Here is a 22,391-nt window from a genome sequence, read left to right on the forward strand (position 1 = left end):
GAACACAGTTTAGCTGCACGAACTTTTATTAATCGTTTACAGAAGATTATAATCATATGATAATGGACAAATCATCTGACGGATTATTAAGAAATAAAGGAACTTCACGTTCAATGTAAGAATAATGTATAATTATTTTTAACTGATTATGTATGGAATGCCGGTAGGGACATGCCAATTTGCTTATTTGCCAATTGCTGAATTGCTTATTTGCTAATTGCTGTTTTGCTTATTTGCCAATATCTGATAGGCTTAATGACAAATATGCTTATTTGCCAATTGCTGAATTGCTAATTTGCTTATTTTTTAGCCGCTGGTTTACGTATTTGCTTTTTTGCCGATTGCTAATTTGCTTTTTGCAAAAGAAATAGTTTACACTGTGCCGGAAGTATATGGAAAATCTGACTACAGACAACCAGTTGAGTCAGATCTGTTAACTTTTACCAACAGTATTCTTGTACATTTAGTGTTTTTCCAAGAATACTGTTGGTCAATGAATTTAGTTGCAGTGATGCCTAAGCAGATATATGTCTACAACTGATGGCTGACATGTCCTTGAGAACACAGACGCTTGGGGGTCAGATCCTGTACCCCAACGTGATACGTGCCCCTGTAAACACTCTATTAAAATATTTTAATATTTAAACACGAATTTGACATCGTTAAAAATGATTTTCAAACAATCTTTACATATACCGGTATGAAAAAATACCATATACCACCAAGTCTCAATAAAGTACTTAATGGTTTATCGTTGTAACAGATGTCCAATTAGTATTTAAATAAATATTAAAATAGTTTTGATATAGTGTTTACAGAGGCGTATCACGTTGGGGGCAGGATCTTACCCCCAGCGTCTGTGCTTGAGAATGGTTTGTACGTATTGTGTTGCAGCTATAGATCTGTTTGTGCAGCTTAAGTCAGAGATTGATGGCATAATAAACACTTGATTGGTCATATATAATTGGAAATTATTGGATAAAGATTGAAAATAAAAGAACTTGAAAACAAAACTATTTCTTATTTTATGGCATATAAAATGTCGTTATTCTCAGGAGATTTGTCACGGAGGGCTTCATTTTAGTGGTAGGAACACATAGTATCACGAATGATACACTTGGTGCATGCTAAACACGGGTGTTTGTCTTTGCACTTAAGCAATAGGCTTCGTTTTTAGCTCTGTAAGATTTTGAGATCACTTATGTCTGTGTGTCCATCAACATTTTGCTTTTGTTCAATGTTTTTGAAATTTGGTCACACTTTTCCATTTCTTCATGTTGAACATTTTACATGCTATCAGGTGACCATGACCATGATCATGACCTAGGGTATAATGGAATATTGAATATTGTGTATGCATGCTACCTAATGCTTATGTGAAGTTACAGTTAGATATAAGCAATAGTGGCAGAGATATGACAGAAAAACAAAGGCTTCGTAGTACAATTCATTGGTGACCTTGACATTCAGTATATTACGGGGACAGCTTCTTCATGTATGCATGCTTGTAATTATGCAAAGTTTATGCAAAGTTGCAGTAAGCATAAATCAGCAAAAGTAACAGAGATATGACAGAAAAACAAGTTACCAAGAAAACCAATGCCTTGGTGGGTAGAATAGCATCCCTATTCTCTGAATAGTGGAGCTAAAACTGAAACTCAAGATAATTAAAAAACAACTACTTTTTGAAACTGAATTTATATTTTTCGAAACTGAATAAAAAGTATCCATCTGTCTGTCTACCTATATTCAAGGTAATGATGGATTGATCATAATTTACACAAGTTATAATTAACAAAACTTTATCAACATAATAACATGATATAGGTTCATGACCTTGAAATAAAGTCTACAAAGACTTGTTATGTCATATCAAACAAGAACTTCGCAAGTCGGACGTGTCGCCTGACAATAGCATACAAATTTATGTATATAAGCAAATAAGCAATTGGCAAATAAGCAAATTGGCAAATCAGCAATTAGCAAATAAGCAAATTGGCAAATCAGCAATTAGCAAATAACCAAAATGGCAAATCAGCAATTAGCAAATAAGCAATTCAGTTGTTGGCAAATAAGCAAAGTGGCATGTCCCTACCGGCATTCCATAGATTATGTATGCTTTTGATTTTCACAAAGTTTTCAAAACATTTTGTAAAAAAATAATAAGAATATTTATTTCGTGATAAGTTCAGAAGCAGATTTGATTTTTAATATAAAGACTTCCATTAAAAGTAAGTCAGTTACATGTAATAAGTTATATCATAGTTATAATATAATAATTAACGTAAAATTACAATTCCTTGTAACAAAAAACAGATAGATCTATAGTTAGATGAGTAACATGAAATACATAATTAATTTATAATATTGTCGTAAAATAACATTTCTTTGTAATAAAAACAGATAGATCTTGTTTGTGAATGCATATTTGCACAAAATACGCGACTATTTTATAAGATTTCAATGCAATGAATGTTCTTCCTTTAAAGCTGCACGCCTCCAGATGAGCCAAATTATTTCAAGAAATTCAATCTTTAGACAAAATGTATTAAGATCTTAAGAAAGGTAAAAAGATTCAATATTTAATTAATTTTATTTACATGTTATGTGCGATAAATGACTGATTTTGCAGTATCAATCACTATAATTCTACTGCGTTACTATCGCAGTAAGAGGCATTTATGTATATTTTGACCTATTTTTGGTAATTAATGTAGATTGAAAGTGCCGTTTGCAATGTGTAAATTACTTTCTTTGTTCACTTCACAATATTTTACTTATAAATGCATTTTCAAAATTTTCATGAAAATAAGCATGAAGCTGGAGGCATGCTGCTTTAATTAACACCCATCATCAGTGCATTATAACATTTATCAAGAAACCAGAGTATGCTTCTTTCAATTTTGTCATGGTTAAGTGGTAGAAAAAAAAGCATAGAGTTAAAATAAGTTGTGTATATGTAAATTAAGTTGTGTTTTTTTTTTACAAATGTCGAGAATCAAATTTGTCACCTGTATTTTTTGTAACTGAGCTGATCAATGTTAACGGGCAAACGCGCAAAGCGGCACCGGGTATGTGATAAAGATTTGTGTTTTACAAATAAATGCAATAAAATAACGTTAGTACGCAATAGTCAAACATCGAAAATCGGCATAACACCGCTACCTTTAATTTTGTAGACACGTTCAGCTTTGGTGTAAAATCATATTTCCGACACGTGAATAAGGAATGAGCCCACGGGTTCTTTTAAAACCGTAATATACATGTACTGGTAAATAATCATGTTAAGTTAAATTATGATCCCCGGTTGATTTATTCAATTTGAAAATTACTTGTCTTCAAAACCAGAGTATGCTTCTTTCAATTTTGTCATGGTTAAGTGGTAGAAAAAAAAGCATAGAGTTAAAATAAGTTGTATCATAATTTAACTTAACATGATTATTTACCAGTACATGTATATTACGGTTTTAAAAGAACCCGTGGGCTCATTCCTTATTCACGTGTCGGAAATATGATTTTACACCAAAGCTGAACGTGTCTACAAAATTAAAGGTAGCGGTGTTATGCCGATTTTCGATGTTTGACTATTGCGTACTAACGTTATTTTATTGCATTTATTTGTAAAACACAAATCTTTATCACATACCCGGTGCCGCTTTGCGCGTTTGCCCGTTAACATTGATCAGCTCAGTTACAAAAAATACAGGTGACAAATTTGATTCTCGACATTTGTAAAAAAAAACACAACTTAATTTACATATACACAATCGTGACAGCAAATATGAGACTGTGTGCAGTGTTACATACGTGATCTCACTTGTCACAGTCATGACATATGTGATCCGTGATATACATGTATGTGCTCATACACAGCTAACAATAATCTTATATGGTTTCCCGTCAACGTTTACAGATCATGCGCAAGGTAGTATATAGGTTGCAAGCTGCTCCATGTTCCTCGTGCTTTTGTAAAATTGATTATTTTATTCAGATGTGAATGCAACTAATTCGTTCAAGTCAGCTACAATACTAATCTGTGTATATTTTATCTCAAAATTATTTGTTCAATTCTCGTACGTTATCAATGGCATTGACAACTAAATATTTCTTTTAATCGAAAACAATATTCAATCGAACGTTGATTTCCGCCGTCTATATTCGTGAGTCTTCGTAACGTCGACGTAATGACGTCACAATACGCGCTTAACAACGAACACAGTTTAGCTGCACGAAGTTTTATTAATCGTTTACAGAAGATTATTATGGATAAATCATCTGACGGATTATTAAGAAATAAGGGAACTTCACGTTCAATGTAAGAATAATGTGTATTTTATAAATGATGATAGATCTATATGCTTTTAATTTTCATTCAATTTTGAAAAACATTTTGAAAAACATTTAACAATATTTGTTTCGTGATAAGTATAGAAGCAGATTTGATTTTAAATTGATAAGATTTCTGTCAAAAGTAAGATGAATAACATGGAATACATAATTAATTTATAATATTGACGTAAAATAACATTTCTTTGTAATAAAAACAGAGAGATGTAGTTTGTGACGACACATTTTCTAAATATAAAAAAAAATGCAACTGTTTTTATAAAATTTGAATTGCGCATGAATATTGCAAAGAATGTTATACCTATAATTAACATCCAACATCAGTGCATTTTTACATTTATCTAAATATTACGATCCCCGATTGATTTATTCAATTTTGAAATTACTTGTTATGCTTCTTTCAATTTTGTCATAGCAAAGGCTATTCCATAGAAAGGTAGAAAATAGCATCGTGTTAAAAAAACAATTTTTGTCAGAATTTAACTTCACATATTTGCCAGCATATTACGATTTAAAAGAACCCACGAGCATTCCTCGTTCACGTGTCGGAAAATACGACTTTTACTCCAAAGATGAACGTGTCTATAAAATAGAGAAATACAGGATCCCTAAAGAAAGTCTAACACGACAAAATTTAAAATGTTGCATTGAGCCTGTTCATGGACGGTACTGGAAAGTGCAAGTTACCGTCCACGCCCCTAGCATCGGCTTTAAGCCTAGGTCACAAATAAGAAAATGCCGCCGGGCGGCGTCTGTTTCTCCAAAAAATCGCAATATCGGCCGGCGTCCGTCCGGCGGCAGTGAGTATCGGACGGCAGCAGCTGAAAATTTTGCTCATCGGGCGGGCGCCTTCGAGTTTTAAGTAATACTTAAAAGCTAACGGCGGCCGGACGATAATTTTTGGGGTCATTGAGTATAAATATCATCGAGCGGACATCGTTCGGTCGCCGGGCGGCGACCGGGCGATGATTTTTTTGATCGGGCGATTTTTTGTTCTACTAAAACAGCGTCCAATTTAAAAGGCGTCCGGGCGGACATCGGCCGGGCCCCGCCCGGTGCCAGAATAGAGACAAGTAGTCAAACGATTATCGCCCGGTACCCGGACGATTCATGTACAGGCACCGGGCGGTCATCGTTTTGTCATCCGGCGACCGGGCTGCTTGTGTTTGTTGTAATTTCAGCTTGAAGAAGTTGTAATTGCCTCAAAAATATATTTGTGAATTTCTTTTGAATACTAGTAAACATGAATTTTTTCTTCAATGTCCATGCGAATGTCTGATTGATTTTCGCCTTCTACGGCCTCGATACTGGTCGTTGGTGACTCGTTGTCAACAACACGGACCAACTCCTTGGCCTTTCCCTTAGCTTTGGCAGCTGACTTCTTTGCTGGCATAATTACAACTAGCTGATTTATCTAAGATGTCATTAAATGTAAAGTCATTGTCGCCCGGCGCCCGCGCGGCAACCTTTCGATTCACTTTTAAATCGCACAGGCTCCGTACGGACATCGGGCGGCGACCGCCTGATCCGTTCATTCTTTCTGTAAAATCTACTCGGCAAAAATCGCCCGACGACTGTTTCATTCATGACCACGCAAGGTATCAGATTTAAAATCGCCCGGCGTCCACGACATCAAAAAATCTGCCGATTTTATAAAAATCGTTTAATCGGACGGCGCCCGTTTTATTTGTGACCTAGGCATAAGCATGCAGAATTCAACGTGGTGAAAATTTTGAATTTAGAAATGTTCATACGGCGGTTATCATGGAACCTTCAATGTGACACATTAGTGCCATTCCATGAAAAGCGGCGTATGGTCCCCAAGTAAAAGAATGCATGTGCCCTAAACGAGAAAACAATGGGCGGAACTAAATAAAATGGAATTTTGAAAGGGGATCTGAAGTTATGAAGCCTGCATATCACAGATAAGACGTCAAAAGACAAATTTAAAAAGCAGGCAACATATCCTAAGGGTGATTATACATTTTTTTTTATTTATAAACAAAACTCATGGCCCTTAAGTGCATAAGAGTGAACAATCAACAAAACAAAAAATAATAATACAAACATGGCATGAAGTAAATAAGTAAATAAGGAAGATGACTTATTGAAATTTCAGCATTATAGCTTTGACAAAAATGGCTAGATTAAGTTGTCAGTATTCAAGTAGGAATACTGGAACCACCCAAGTTGAAAAAGGCCAAAAGGAAGGAACTAAAAGTACCACATGACATGTATACACAACAATAATGTCGTGCTGAATGATCTTCAAGGATCGGAAATATAACATCATTGATTAAATGTAAAATTTAAGATAGCATTGTAGGAGCACATTTGTCTCGGTGCACATTTGTCTCACGAAATGTGACCGATGTGCTCGTAAACATTCATATTTGCGACATTTGGAAATGAGACAAATGTGTTCGACACACAATGTTAAGGACACTCGAAGCACATTTGTCTCACATTTTTTCATAAAATTGTAAACAGGTAATAATTATGACCGTCCGTTTACCGGCTTACAGTCATTGTTCTGTGTTTTTTTGTATTTATAATACCGTTTGTATGTCACTTCCGGTCAATCAAACGCGTCCTGAGTCATATTTATTAACTTAAGGAATATCCCTGTTCTGCATGTCACAATGAAAATTTCTACCAGTACAATATCCAGAACCCAAACACATATGCAAAGAGTCCATTCGTTGTGACACGTTTCTTTCCAATGCATAAAGTTTTATAAATGATTTAATATAAGAAATATAAGCAACAACAAGGTATAGTATCTATGGTGGCATAAAGGGGACATAGGATTTTCTTATTTATGCGCACGCGATATATTTCGTTCTAAAGGGGTATTTATTGCGTGCGCACGCGATAACTATTACGTGCGCACGAGGATAGGTATTCCGCATTAGGACCCTGGACGGGCTGGCTCGCATGAATAGTTCGACGCCCGACTGAGTGTCAAACCTACAGCAGTTAAAGCCAAAGGCAAGGAATTTCAATTTTAATATTGGTGGTTCTTAATTCTACCTCATAGCAAAACTTTTGAAGTAACTTTACAGTAACAAGTGTGACGCTAGAAATTCTTCTTAAAAGAAACATGACCCCTACTTTCCTCATCATTTTATATCAGTTTTGTCATATCTCTTCTCTTCAAATGGCATAAGGATTTGTTCTCTAAAATGGATTTAGCTATGTTTTGTAGCTCTTTGAAAAATGTCAGTTGTATATAGAATATAAAGGGAAAACTATTTACGAAGGATTTTCTTGTCTCGCGTCGATTCCGGCGAGACGCGGAAAAAAAGATAAAATAGATATAATAGCAATCCCTAAAGAAAGTGCAAAACAGCAACATTAAAAATTAACAATTGTACCATCGTTGTTTCACCACGTACAATAGTAGTTTCATGTTCATACCATCGTGTTTTCACCATCGTAAAATCGCGTTTTCATCATCGTACCTTCGTGCCATCGCGCTTTCACCATTGTAAATCTTGAACGGGATTCCGTATGTTTCAGTGTTCACCTTAAGGTTCAGCCAATCAAATTTCTTGAATAAGATATCTTAGAATTAATAGGTTTTAAGTTTAAGATTTCATTAAAAACAGTAGCAAACCTATGATGATTACACTTGACATGACAAAAAAGGGCGATCATCGATTCTAAAAAGAAATGTTGCCGTTGGAAAATATGTGACAAATTATTCAGAGAAAATGACACGAGACAAATGTGCTTTCTTGTCCCTTAAACACATGAGACAAATGTGCTTTCTTGTCCCTTATAAAACTTGATCACACAAATTAGTTTTTTTGGGGTAGACATTTGAGATCGCGGGACAAATGCGACCGCATCGGTCTTACGTAAGACAAATGTGCTCCGAGACAAATGTGCTCCTAAATAGCATTGTTATGCTGATTTTCTGTCCATATTTAACTATTGCGTACTTGTTATACATCTTTTTAATTGCGTTTATTTTAAAAGAGATAAAACATTAACATAAGCATTAAGCACATACCCGTACCGTAAAATAGGACCGTGAAAATATTTTAATTTGTCGTCATTTGCGTTATACAAACATAGCGTGAAGATGCGCTAAATATTTGCGTTACGCTATATACGCGTCAATAAATTATTTTTTTTTACTGTAGATCTTCACAGTTCTTATTTTGGATGTGTGATAAATATAATATTTCTAGGTTCATTACTAACTTTATTGACCTCATTGAATATCATAATATTATGCTTGCCAGAGGCTCGCATAATGTAATTTTATTCAGCTCGTTTAATAAAAATTCGTTTTAACGATATTATTTTTTTTATCTATTAAAGAACCGACATTGTAGCTGCCATTACTCATTCTGAGTCCCCATCAACATCAGCTGGACAAAGAAATTATACTAAACATTCAGATTCTGCTCGAGTTATACCAGGTAAGTTTTCTAGACATTGATATATATCTTTGTTTATATCGAACGACAGGAAGTACAATCATGGTAAACTGCGATAAATCTTTAAGAATGGGCGAATAATGCTTCTGAAGATATTGCAAGATAAAGCGATTCTCTTATTTGTTTTTTAACTGATTTAAAAAAGAATAAATAAAATCATCATACAATTTTTTCTAAATGCATCATTTTGGAAAAAAATAGAAGGACTTAGAGTTTCATCACAATATATTCATATTATTTATGTATATTGTATACTTTTTATAACGATATAATATATCGCACTTTAAATCTTTATAGGTCTGGCCAGTCCCTGTCGTTACGGTGAAAATCCCCACAAAAATGCAAAAGGTGTTAAAAGGAAGTTTGAAGAAAACGAAAATGAGACACGAAAGTATAAACGGCAAAAGAAATATCGCTACACGAACACGGTTAATAATCGCGGTGAAAAACGGAAATTTCCCTTTGATTACTCGGAGCAACCACGAAAACGGTTCAAATCATCATCTGTTGAAAATGAACACCAACAACGAGTTACATTAACAAAACCTGCATTACAATACTGTGAATCTTACAATAAGTCTGCTATCAGGAGATCTGGCTTCAAGTCTGATTCAGAAACAGACGACAACATTAATTTAGATATACTTCCGGTTGCAGGCACTTCCGGGAATCGCTGGAATGGTGATATTGAGGAAGCAGACGACAATGTAAGATGTCCTGCGTCATGTGTTTGCAACGCTGGTCACAGTCGAATTCCCACACCGATAAAGCGTTATTTCGAAACGCCAGTTTCCATGCGCAAAAGCGTGTTAATGCGCATGTCATTTTCTCGAGCCAACAAAGATTACCAGTGCTGCCCAGCTAGATGCGTCAGAAAGTTACGCAGATCAACAGTGGTGCGCACTTCACTTCTCAATATTTTGGAGGACTACGACGAATCAGATCTCAGAGTTTACAAGTACTCATGGGGTGAATGGAAGGAGTGAAGATTAAAGTAATGGATGAATTTAAATATAAATATTTGGACTATATCTCAGAAATGCTATTTATTACATTGTCTTTAAAACGTATCTTGCTCAAGGAGGTGAATATCTGATAAAATCATACCGCACAAAACAAACTTTGATAGAATTCAATGCTGATTATTTATTCAGAATTTGATATGAAACGCTAATTTGTGTTAGATTTTAAATCAAACACATAAACAAATGTCTTAAATTATACGACGTACCATATTATAACGCTTAGCTATAATAGAAATTTCCGGAAAACGTTAACTGTGTAAAATATCTAAACACATATTTTCATGAATACAAATGTATATATGTTGTTTATTTATTTTGTTTTATTTATGCCAGTGTATTAAGTTTGAAAAAAAAAAATCACTCGAGAACTTTTGGAGTTATGCTCTGGATCCCCAACCCGAGTAAATCTGATAAAGGGGAATAAATCTAAAAAAAGCAATGTCGAGTTATTGTTCTTGCACACTGTACTGTACTTAAGGAGTGTTGCTTCGCCATTTTTTCTCTTCCAGTTTTGTTTTGTTTGTTTATGTATGAATTTTCTTTAAAAGAAAAAAACCCTAAATTTTTGAGCCAACCGTCAACGCGTCATTTGTATGACTCCGTTCCGGATTAGCCGTTGCATAAGTTGAACGTTTTTCTGCTCAGCAGTAAGCTCTAACGCAAAAAAATGGTCTTGTGAAACACGCGTGGAATGCTCGTTTTTTTTTTCTAATATTCTGATATAAATATCTTTAAAGTACAGACCATTTACATTTATTTTCGTCAACCAAATTCACAAGTTTTTCTTTCAGAAAAGAAGGTGTTGAGAAAAAAAATATTGACGTTTTGGACAGGCAAATGATTATCTTGCACACTCAAATAAGAAATGAATAAAATTTATTAGCATACTTACATAAGCTCATATCCAATTTTAATAAAATATCTTATTCCGTGAAGATTTATTTTTTTTATTGTCCGGTTTTAAAAAAAAATTTTAAAGAAAATCAGTTACGTTTTAAAACCCGATAACCTTGACCGGTTAATACCTCTCCCAGTTACAATACTTGTAATTATGGTTAATTTGGTGTATTCTTTTAATATCTTGAAATTTTACACTAAAATTTCCTTGAACTAGATGACTAGTTGATAAGACGGACCTTACTGGGCTGGGACCTGATACAAACCCAAGCTTTGCTTTTTGTTTACCCCCTTTTCCCAAAGAATTTCTAAGTCTTTAGCATTTAAAAAAAAATTTTCACAAAATATTTAGTGTTTTACTAAAAAGATCTTTCTAACGAAAAAAAAAAATACCACAAAAAATATCATAAGTGAACATGTCCATCTTTTAATATAAACAAAACGACAAAATTCATCAATTTTAGGGAAAATTTCAAAATATGTACTGACAGAACTGCGAACAGAACAGACCATCAGCAGACGGAACGGATGTATTTTATGATCATATATCATAAAAAAGTACCATTTGGCAGTATTATTGCATTGTATTGGCACATTCTATAAACCACCTTAATAATGCAGGACCCCATGCATTATCTAACAGTTGGTGGTTTCCCAGAGCATGGGTTTTGCGGCTTATATTATAGCCATATTTGTAATACATACATGTACCGGTGCTGTCCATATGCATGGTCCAATCTTTAATATAATGCATTAATCTTGAAGTGTAAAACCTGAAAACAAGCAATAAATTATTTATCCAAATAATGATTCTCGTATATTCAATATCGTAAATCTATTTGATATAAGAACAGAATATTTTCCTCACATACAAATTCCAAAAAGTACATTATTTAGAAACACGCTGATTTTGAGAGATCAAACCCGGAATTTCATCTGGTGTACTTTAGTTAATAGACAAAATATAATTTTAAACTTCTCAAGTTCAATTACACAACGTGAAAGAGAGAAATAATTTATTGCCACGAGATTTTATAAAATGATATATCTGTTACCTATAGTTAACCAATTAATTTATTCATTTTTGAAAAATAATACTTTCTTTGTATTATTTCCTTCAGAGTGGATGGCACATGCACGAAATCACTGCTAAATGGTCAATAATAACATGATATTTTGTTCCCGAACATTTATGTATATTATGTACTTAGTAAATTATGTTTTAATAAAATAACAAAAAAATTATAACAGAACAGATCACAACAGCATGGAAAATTTAACGTAGCGTTACGGAAAAAACGTTTTTCATACACTGTGGATTTTCTATTCTATCAATCCACGTGTTTTTACCGTTTATGAATTCTATGAAAATATTTCATAAGATATTGCGTTTTATTACATGTTTTGCAGTAGATTACTGAATTATAACGGTTAATTATATTCTGATAATTTCACAGTAATGATTACCAAATATAATTTCACAGTAGCCGAACTATATTTGGCGTAAAAATAAAATATTTATCATTAATGAATGTTTTTTTCAGCGGAAATGTAGTCAATCATAATAACAAATGTACGTGATAACTGTAGTTCATAAATATTTCACTCGTGAACCCCAGCTATTATATTTTCACTCGTGGCTACGCCACTCGTGGAAAATATTGCATCTGGTGTTCACTCGGTGAAATATTTTTCGATCTTACACTGAAACAAACAAATATCCTCTATATGTCCTTTAATATTTGATAATCATTTAAAGTTATATTATCATTTTATTATAAAATTAAAAAGCGTATATCTATTTGTTTCACTTAATATTCTTATCATGTAAAAGATCAAATGTAAACAGTTATATTAGTGTCACTATGTTAGATAAGCGTCAATTAACACCATATTGTAATTGTTAACACGTGTATTATCTCGTGTCAACGTGTTATCGTGCAATCGTTCCTGATCTGATACTGATAGTTAACGAAACGTTTACAACTTTCATTTTAATCAGAAAGATATCAGAAAATCATAACTTTCACACAAATAATGATGTAATTATAAACGGATATGGACGCTAGTTTGGTATATAAGATTTATCGGAGGCATAAGTTACAACAGAACTTGTTCAGTTCCTCGAAATATATCTTATTGTGAAAAAGGGAATATCTTTTTTAGTTTCAACGCTCTTATTATCATAAATATACAAATATGGAACTTGCAAACATAGCATTTCATATGGATACGCCTGGACGATATAGTGTCCTAGGGAAACATATGCGTAAAACTAATCTAAAAGAAAAGGTGGAGAATTTGTTTGACGAAAATAAAGGAAAGCGATCTATTCTTAAAAGATATTTAAGTGATGCTGTCAGGCAGTTGAACTATGTAGAAATCGACGAGGTTTCGAACACAAGTGATGTTGATGATTATGTAGATACAATGGATTGTGCCTTCCATGAATCTGGAACAATTTCTGTACCGGAAAATGTTGCGGGGAAACATTTTGATTCTCGCAAGTGTTTAGATATGGGATATATTCAAGGCAAAGACGAATTTGCGAACACAAGTTATTCTTCATCAAGTACTCTAGTTTACGATGACATGGATATAGATTTAGTCCGCGTGCCGGGTGATGGAACGGAAGTACCTGATCCAGCAGACGACAAATTTACTGATGTTGAAAGTGAACGATTTAAAAGGGGACTTACCGGAGCCGACCGACACAATTTAATTAATTGCCTGTCTCTCGATAAACAGACACCATTAACGGGAGCAGCGGGTAATGGTTATGTAATCCTTAAGGAAGAACAACGAGAGATTTCAAGTGAAAAATGTATCAATAAAGAACTTGATCAATTTTCGAAACGTGAAAAAGTCCTGTATTCTAAGCCTATGTATTGTGAATGCAATGCACTTTCCGAGACAAGAAAACGACTTACACATAAACCAATGGGTAAACTTAAAGGATTACTGAAACTTTACAAAACCATGAAATTGAGAAAGAAGTTCGTAAAGAAATGTATAGCTGATAACATAACATGTTTTACTCCCGTCAAGTCAAGAACGTGTTTGAATTCTGCATTTATCAATGATCAAACAAGAATTGATGGGTCGCTATCATTTTCCGGAAATACACGATTGAATATAAAATCTGTCGACAGTGCTCGCCTTAACTCGGGTATCTCCGACGAGGCTACGGATCGTAATCGAATCGACTCGGCTTTCTTCAATGCAGCAGACAACACTAGTAATGTCCTGAACGCGGCCTTCATTTCAGGTGATCTAACGGATTCAAAGAATACATGTGCAGTAACTGAAGAAGAAACCTTTATGCAGAAAGAAAATACCGTCATGGACATTTCCGATCAGACCGAAGATGAACTAAACTTTGCAAAGCTTCACTCACAATTTCTACCCTTATATGAAGACATGACCAGCTGCAGTTCAACATTTGAAGAATTTGCCTTCTTTAACAATGGTTTTGTAATGGACTAAATAATTCTAAGTTGTAATATCATTAAATGTACGATATGCTGTATTTTACATATTAAAATTACGATAACTAAAATGTACAACATTCTTTTTATATTTCTTATAATAAAATCGGGTTATTGTAATCTGAAATTTGTATTTAACTCCAGTGGATTTATGGACCGGGTCTTATCCAACAAACAGATCCATCCTGAAAGCCCATACGTCTTGGGTTAAAAGGAGGATGAATATCAAGGAGCATATAAATACTGTTAGAAATTACAAGCCCGATCAAACACATCTTTATTCTTTATTCACTGTAAAACATGAAAGATGATTTAGATATTATATAGATATATTTTAGTATAAGAAGTATACATTCGTATATGTATATCTAACCTGGAAGAGGAAGCTTGTATTGTTTTACAATACGATATTTCCATAGAAACGGATGCAGAATTTCGGGCGTGTGCAATCTGCGTAGGGCAAAAAAGCAATAACGAAATAATACATTTTACAATTTAATGATTAACCATTATTTTAGAATAGAATAATAACCGGTAAAGGTGTACAAAGGTCCGCTATATATAGCTATTTTTGAAGCACTTAACTCCTAAATTAGAGGTCGTGAATGCGAAATTTATTGGCAATATTCTCTTTCTATTCTCACACTTAAAGACTTAAATGAATTTTAGTCTCATACATGCATATATATACGCTGTCTGGGACTAACAAGTACTAACAAGTATTTTCTGAGGAAACAGGGTATTGGTCCCAGTAAGGCTCGAACTAACAATCACTGGGTTGAGAGGCAGACTCCTTAGCCACAAGCCCATTACTGCCCTTAGGTGCATTTTAGTAAAAAAATCAAGTCTCAAAATTAAGATCCGAACTGCTTACACGCTCAAAAAAGTAATTTTGAGCTGTAATTGCTAATACGAATAAGAAGAAAACGGTGAAGTTAATTTATTTTAATACCATTTATAACAGAATGGTACAAATATATACAGGATATATGATATATGCCCCCACCCTGATGATAGTTATCTATACTGTACATTCATTTTATTTATATTGTTGTATTAGTTCCGTCCATCTTGAATATAGTTCGTTTGTAGGTATTTTCCACAGTTTGTGAAGCAATGGCCATCCACCTTTAGCCGTAGTTAACAAATAAGTGTTCCACGGTTGTTGGGCGTATGAATGCGCTCCAAAAACAAGAGACTGACACAGACGCGCACAAATAATTGTTTTTAAGGCTTCAAATTCATGCGCGTTGAGTGAACATGTCTTATAGTAACCGGCAAGAAAATGGCCACCCACATCGGCCTGTCTTTCCACGGGACAGTCAATACTAATATAAGCAATGCAGATAGCGACGTCAAACACGGTGTATGAATCAGTGACGTCATTAAAATCAAGCATGGCACTGACGTCATGAACACGTTCATTAAGTGGTACATTTTCTTGTCCTGGTACCTCGACCATTATTGCATTCTGTTCGTTCAGATCCCCATGAATTACTCCTGAAATTAACATAGCACTTTCCAGTCTGTAAATTCTGATTTTTGAATTATTTTAGTCAACACATTACATAATAATTGATCCATATCGCATATAAAAATATAGTTAAAATCTGTAATAGAAAACTTGACGAAATTTCATCAACACGAGTTGGAGTTGTGTAAGTTTATAATAAAAACAAATGTAATTGTATATCAACAGACAATTGCATAAAAGTTGACCTCTTATTCTTTAAAAAAAAAAAAATTAATAAAAAAAAACAATACCTTTCGTAAACTTGTCATAATTTGGCACAACATTTTCTTCAAAGTCTTTAAGAACTTCTTGAACAATGACGACGTCTTCTTCGCTTGTGACCGCTTTAAGAAAGTCTTTGAGAACAGGTATTTGTTCTAAGCTCCAAATCATTGTATAATTGTCATAGAAACTGTGATGAAATCCCTACAACACATGTATATAAGAATAGTTAGCAATCGTGTCTTCTCGGCCCTTTCCGTCAAACTTCGGAAAAGTATTATTATGAATAATTGTCGAGGTATATTACGGTTAGTGTATTATAATAAGTACAGCACGTTTGTTACGGCAATTTTCATTGGACAATTGGGACGTATATATTTTTATACACATGTACATATAACTGATGCAAACTCATTTTCTATTTTTCCTCAAAGAAAAAAAATGCAATATAGTAAAATCCGACAGGTTATATGACCGATTATAAAAACGGCTGTTAGCTATATAACCCTCGTCTAGCGGATTGAGTGATATGAAACTGCAACCGTTTAAAATAGGCCATATAATCTGTCAAAATAAAAAAAATCTGTCTTGCATATGTATATAATGCACATGTAAATAAACTTAGGTTATATAACATGCACCATTTGAATGAATATGTATTGCAACTTATTATGGAGATATTGATTTAGATATTAATTTAAGTTTTATGTCTTCACCTACGATTTGTACCACTGGTTTTGGCATCGCTATGCAACCGCAAAAATGGAGTATTTTTTCAACCAATATCGTTCAAATAATGGCTAATATTTGCTTAAAGCAGCATGCCTCCAGATTCATGCTAATTTTCATGAAAATTTTGAAAATGTATTTAAAAGTAAAATACTGTGAAGTGAACAAAGAAAGTAATTTACACATTGCAAACGGCACTTACAATCCACGTAAATTACCAAAAAGAGGTCAAAATATACATAAATACCTCTTACTGCGTTAGTAACGCAGTAGAATTATAGTGATTGATACTGCAAAATCAGTCATTAATCGCACATAACATGTAAATAATTAATTAAATATTGAATCTTTTTACTTTTCTTAAGATCTTAATACATTTTTCTAAATATTGAATTTCTTGAAATATTTTGGCTCATCTGGAGGCGTGCAGCTTTAATGCAATATCTACAAAAGTTACTTACTGTCATGGCTTTATGGAGTCTTCCCACAAACAAGCCAATATTGTAGAATGATCCAGGTACATATGGAGTTTGATGGAATATTTTACCCGGAACGAATGTCACCAGTCTAACTAAATAAGGTCCATGCTTTGTAGATGGCGCTGCAAATTATAAATGATTAAAATCATCTTTTTACAAGATTATTTTTTTATTCATCTTTTATTTAAAAAAATTAAGAACTTTGTTGAGAGGAAGAAACGAACTAAAGAAATCTTTCGTCGACATTGATTGAAAATCGGACATTATACGCCATGATACCGCCAGGATACCGTGGCATCCTTATACATATGCATACATGTAGTTCTTTATTAACAGCCAATATTAATATGAAAAAAGTGCTTTAAATATGTATTTCGTTAGGTTAAACCGACACTGTAAAGAATATGTGGCAACTTTCCGGTTTTGCCTGTGAAGAAAGACTTCGTGTGCGCCACCACGTAACATGAGTAGACCACTCCCTTTTCGTGATATAATAATAATTATAATCATCATCATCGCCATCATCATCATCATAACGACGACGACGATGATAACGACAACGACGACGATGATGGTGGTGATGGTGATGATGATGATGATGGAAATATATTATTTCACCCACTATTTTCACTATCTTGAAACGTCTCCAAACTCCAATCTTTTCCATCATTATTTGGTATCTGTACTTGAGTGGCCACCCCTCGTTCTCGAACATATTGACACAATGCATGCTGGGCATCTGTTGAGATATCATTAGATAAATTTCAATACATAAAAAATAGCTATACAAAATAATCAAAATCGCTTGAATCTAACCTAATCTAATCAAGTTGTGTCATATGAATATACTACCTCAGTATAGTAGATGAAATGTATAAGTAATTATGGATCACAACTTTATTATGAAAATTAATGCATCAAATGCCGTACAAAATGTACACGGACGACATTCTATATGTTAAATATATAAAGTAATCATCTAGAGGTTAAGGTGTCTGTCTAAGAACATTTGGATCCTCGGTTTAAGCGATTCTGAGATTATTTCCACATATGCAAACAACTGTGTTGGAAACCTCTAGGAAGAGAACTCGAGGGTGTCTCATATTATGTTCAAGTTTTCTTTATAATCCAATTTTTATACAAAATTTTTAACTGAATGAAACAATGAGTTATGTCCCCTATCCGAAAGGAAAAACGTCTGCAGCAAGACATAGAAACAATATCAATATGAAAACTCGTATTTGCTTCATTTTACTTCTAATAAGATATTGTTATTGCTTGAAAGGTTATGTGAGCCGCGTCACGACAAAACCAACGTAATGCGTTTGCGACCAGCATGGATCCAGACAAGCCTGCGCATCCGCGCAGTCTGATCAGGATCCATGCTGTTCGCCATCAGTTTCTCTACTTGTTATAGGGTTTGTAAGCGAACAGCATGGATCCTGATCAGACTGCGCGGATGCGCAGGCTTGTCTGGATCCATGCTGGTCGCAAACGCGTTATGTTGGTTTAATGGTGACGCGGCTCATGTATTGATACAAATACCAGCATTAAAATTTTTGCTGTATTAACAATATCCAGTCTGTACTAACCTATGATGCCGGGACTTGATGACTGCAGTGAGTTTAGAACTTTTAGGACATATCCATCCTTGTTCACCGATTGAATGTTCTTGTTTTCAAATTTGTCGTCTGCTAACACGAAAAAGTTCAGGTCGTCATAGCTTGGTAACTCTTTTATATCCTTTACCTATGATATGTATTTAAAATATATTGAATGAGTGTAGATGTAATACTAAATTTATTAAACGGGATGAATAAAATCATACCGTATAAATGCCCGAATCATAAAATCCAAATCAAATCATTAATGCACTCCGTCTAGTCTCGTTTTCATTTTCAAAGTCCAAAAAAGTCATATCAAATCCTTATTGTACTAAAAGTAACAAACCTTTTTCAAAATGTAAAAATATGTGGTGCGAAATAAGGATATTAGCATACATTGTTGAGAACAATACTGATTCTATTGGACTCGTTCACAGTTGTCAAACCTTTATTGGACGAGGCGCCAGCCGGGTCTAATAAAACTTTTGAAGCTAGCTGTGTACGAGTATTGAATTTATTATATACTTATAAATGAAATATTGAGAAATATTGATGAAATAAAATGCGTATTTTCATTTTCCGTATTTTCACTGTAAAAATTTATTTTTCACTGCAGTGAAACATATTTTCCGTATTTTCACTGGTGTCTTGCCGGACTACTTTCTTTTAAATTCTACCAGTACACAAAATTTAAGGGAAAGTTTTTCAAATTTTATCGCAAAAAAGAGAAAAATGTACATAATAAACAGAAAATTCAAGTTTTTTCTATTAATACATGATTTATTTTCATCTTGTGGCATGAAAATTACCATATTTCACTCGTGGCTACCGCCACTCATGAAATATTTATTTTCATACCACTCGATGAAAATAAATCATGTATTTATAGAAAAAACTTGAATATCCTCTATTTATTATTGTTCTTATGAATGTATTACCTCATAATATTACGTAGAAAACAAGCGACGTCATGAGAGTATACTTTTACTGCAGCAGCTATTTCTATAATTTACATTTTTTCGTTTAACTCACCTTCAATCCATACAGTCTGTGTACAAGTTCGGGGATTGCATTTTTAGACACACGTGGTTTCAGTTCCTCGTCTGGATCCTGTAGCTTTATATTGGATGATTCGTTGTTGTTTGATTCAGTCATTATTTCAACACGAATCTAAAACAAAAATGACGTTTTTATTATAAATGTTTAAGAGAAAAATATGCAGAATACCTACAAATGCAGCAAATCACGAATGAAGGTGATTCCAAGGCAACAATACAGGGGCATTGTCTCTTTTCTATAGTACTCCGGGACGTTTTATGAGTTTTCGCTCAGCAGCTTGTATATTAATAAGACATGATCAGATTTCATTAAAACATGTGCTATGAAACCTGTAAAATGATATAATGTTATAGAGTTAATGATATACATGTATAGTAATACAATTTTAATTTACCTTTCAAGGCGCAACGTACAGTACATAAATATCACACAGATTCATCATAAAAGTACATGTATGAGATAGTCGCTTAAAGTGACATGCCCAGGAGGGTTATACATGTACTTGAATAATCAAACTAACTTTCAATTTTGTCATATTTGTTTTTGCTTTGCATGAATATTCAATACTGAATACCCAAGGAAATATCGTAGAGTGAACATTCTGCATTTAAAGTTTTTTTTTAAATCTAATCGTTTGCGAAATATAGCCGACAGTTCGATTCGGCCGCAAAATAAATTAGTATGTCACTTTATAATCAAGGCCAATGATAAGTGATGCATTAATTTTTATCCACGCTCGATGTATCACAAACATTTTCAATTTTTTACTTTACGTATAGAAGAAGAAGAAGAAGAAGAAGAAGAAGAAGAAGAAGAAGAAATTTAGAAGAAAATAAATCAGTAACACGTAAAAGCTCTCATGACTGAAATGTCTCAAATTTAACTGTGACTGTTTAATTATTAGAAAAGTAAAAACATGAGTAACACAAAATAAAAACGTAATAATGATGATAATTATGATGGCGACGATAACTATGTTGTTGATGATGATGATGATTTTGACGATGACGGCGACGATGATAATGAGTATGACGAGGATAACAACGGCATCGGCGACCATCTAACACTTTTTAGGTTTAATATACATGTATATATAATGCATCTAGTTTTATGATACTGCACATTTGTAACGTCGCTTTTCATTGGATAATAGTGGCGATTTTATACAACGTGGTTTTATATACTAGCGGTTCGGGTTTTATATACAAACAACCGTTTATATAGGGCCATATAACCCGTCAAAATTCTTAATAACTAATAACCTTAACGTATATTATGTATATGAAAACGTCGATAATATAATAAAATATAAGTACATATATATACCGTGAGTTAATGCTTCAATAATCCACAGTGGTTTAAAAAAAATAGAGCAAATTAATTAAGAAAGTTAAAAGTTCTTTTAAAGCATGCACACATGTACCATCTCCTCTTTTAACATTTGATTCTTGTATACATGCATATACCCGTTTCAGTGTAACGCATTTTAGTCTGAAGTTTCACTATGACCTATCGAATATGAAGTTTATCTCTGTGTGTACCCGAACTGATATAAAATCAAGTACATGTACACTGTATTAAACGTCGGCTTAAATGATAGCACATATACATGTATTATAATATGCTATTTTATTCACGATTGCTTTCTATAGCGTTAAAAGTATTTCATGCTTTACCCGTCCTGTGATGCAAGAAAGCGTGATTCCTGTGAAGCAAGCAAACGTGTTTCACATGCTCCAAGAAAACGTGTTACTCTCGTGCTGCAACAGAACGTGCTCTCTGTGCTGTAAGAAAACATTTTTCCTGTTGCCTTTGCTGTAAGTAATGTACTTCCATGAAAACTGGTTTCCTATGCCGTAAGAAAACGTGTTTCACACGTGCTGTAATTCCTTACGTATTGTTTGAAAACATTTTTCTGTACTTTTAGAAAACGTGGTGTCTGTGTTGTACGTTTTTCCTGCGCACCAAAAACGTATTTTTCTCGTGCCGTAATAAAAACGTATTGCATATGTGCGAGAGAATAAGTTGCTCGTGCTGTAAAACATGTTTCTTCTGCGTTAGAAAACATGTTTGTCATGTCGTAGGAAATTCATAATGCCCATGCAGTAATTAAATAAACTTCCTATTCACTAGGAAAACGTGTATTTATTTGACATCAAAAAGAATATAGTCTATTTGAGTAAAATTTTGTTAGCAGATATCCCTAAAAATCATAGTCAGATTTAAAAATGCCCACTTCTACCGAAATAGCTGTCGAAATGTATACATGAGATTATTTAAGTATCCGAAGGTTGACGGAAAGTGTCGAGAAGATGCGATTGCTGTAGCCACATGCTAGTTAGGATGCATGTATTTGAATCTATCACTATTGCTAGTGACTATCTTATGAGTAAATTTAGATTTAATAGAAGAGGAAAGAAATCAACATACCCTGTTAATCGCCAGATCTAAACTTTTTATCTGATGTATTTTCTGTTTACTTGAGCGAGTGACCTGTTTAAATCTTCCGCGTGTATTAAGTATTAGTTATCCGTGTTTTTAGTATATGCCCTACTTTTTCTCCTGCATTTGGAATGT

General features: G+C 33.7%; 2 protein-coding genes across 4 annotated transcripts; one reads left to right on the forward strand and one right to left on the reverse strand.

The window, feature by feature from the left end:
• Positions 1-10,480, forward strand: LOC132713302 (uncharacterized). 2 transcript variants are annotated; one of them, XM_060695829.1, is made up of 3 exons: positions 1-115; positions 8,680-8,780; positions 9,096-10,480. In XM_060695829.1, the coding sequence occupies exons 1-3, from the start codon at positions 57-59 to the stop codon at positions 9,782-9,784; spliced, it is 849 nt and encodes a 282-aa protein (XP_060551812.1). In that variant the 5' UTR covers positions 1-56; the 3' UTR covers positions 9,785-10,480. The 2 variants fall into 2 exon arrangements, with proteins under 2 accessions (XP_060551812.1, XP_060551811.1); XM_060695828.1 differs by lacking the exon at positions 1-115 and adding an exon at positions 4,156-4,315.
• A 4,658-nt stretch (positions 10,481-15,138) lies between these two features.
• LOC132713290 (hydroxylysine kinase-like) lies at positions 15,139-22,391 on the reverse strand. Of its 2 annotated transcripts, none has more exons than XM_060695809.1 (7): positions 22,245-22,391; positions 19,788-19,925; positions 18,744-18,900; positions 17,774-17,890; positions 17,134-17,273; positions 15,973-16,147; positions 15,139-15,708 (listed from the first exon to the last, which is right to left on the reverse strand). In XM_060695809.1, exons 2-7 carry the CDS (start codon positions 19,908-19,910, stop codon positions 15,248-15,250), a joined length of 1,173 nt encoding a protein of 390 aa, XP_060551792.1. In that variant the 5' UTR covers positions 19,911-19,925; positions 22,245-22,391; the 3' UTR covers positions 15,139-15,247. The 2 variants fall into 2 exon arrangements, with proteins under 2 accessions (XP_060551792.1, XP_060551791.1); XM_060695808.1 differs by lacking the exon at positions 22,245-22,391 and adding an exon at positions 21,141-21,452.

The sequence above is a fragment of the Ruditapes philippinarum genome, unplaced genomic scaffold (genome assembly GCF_026571515.1).
Source record: "Ruditapes philippinarum isolate M1 unplaced genomic scaffold, ASM2657151v2 ctg253_1_1_1_1, whole genome shotgun sequence".
Classification (NCBI taxonomy): Eukaryota; Metazoa; Mollusca; class Bivalvia; order Venerida; family Veneridae; genus Ruditapes; species Ruditapes philippinarum.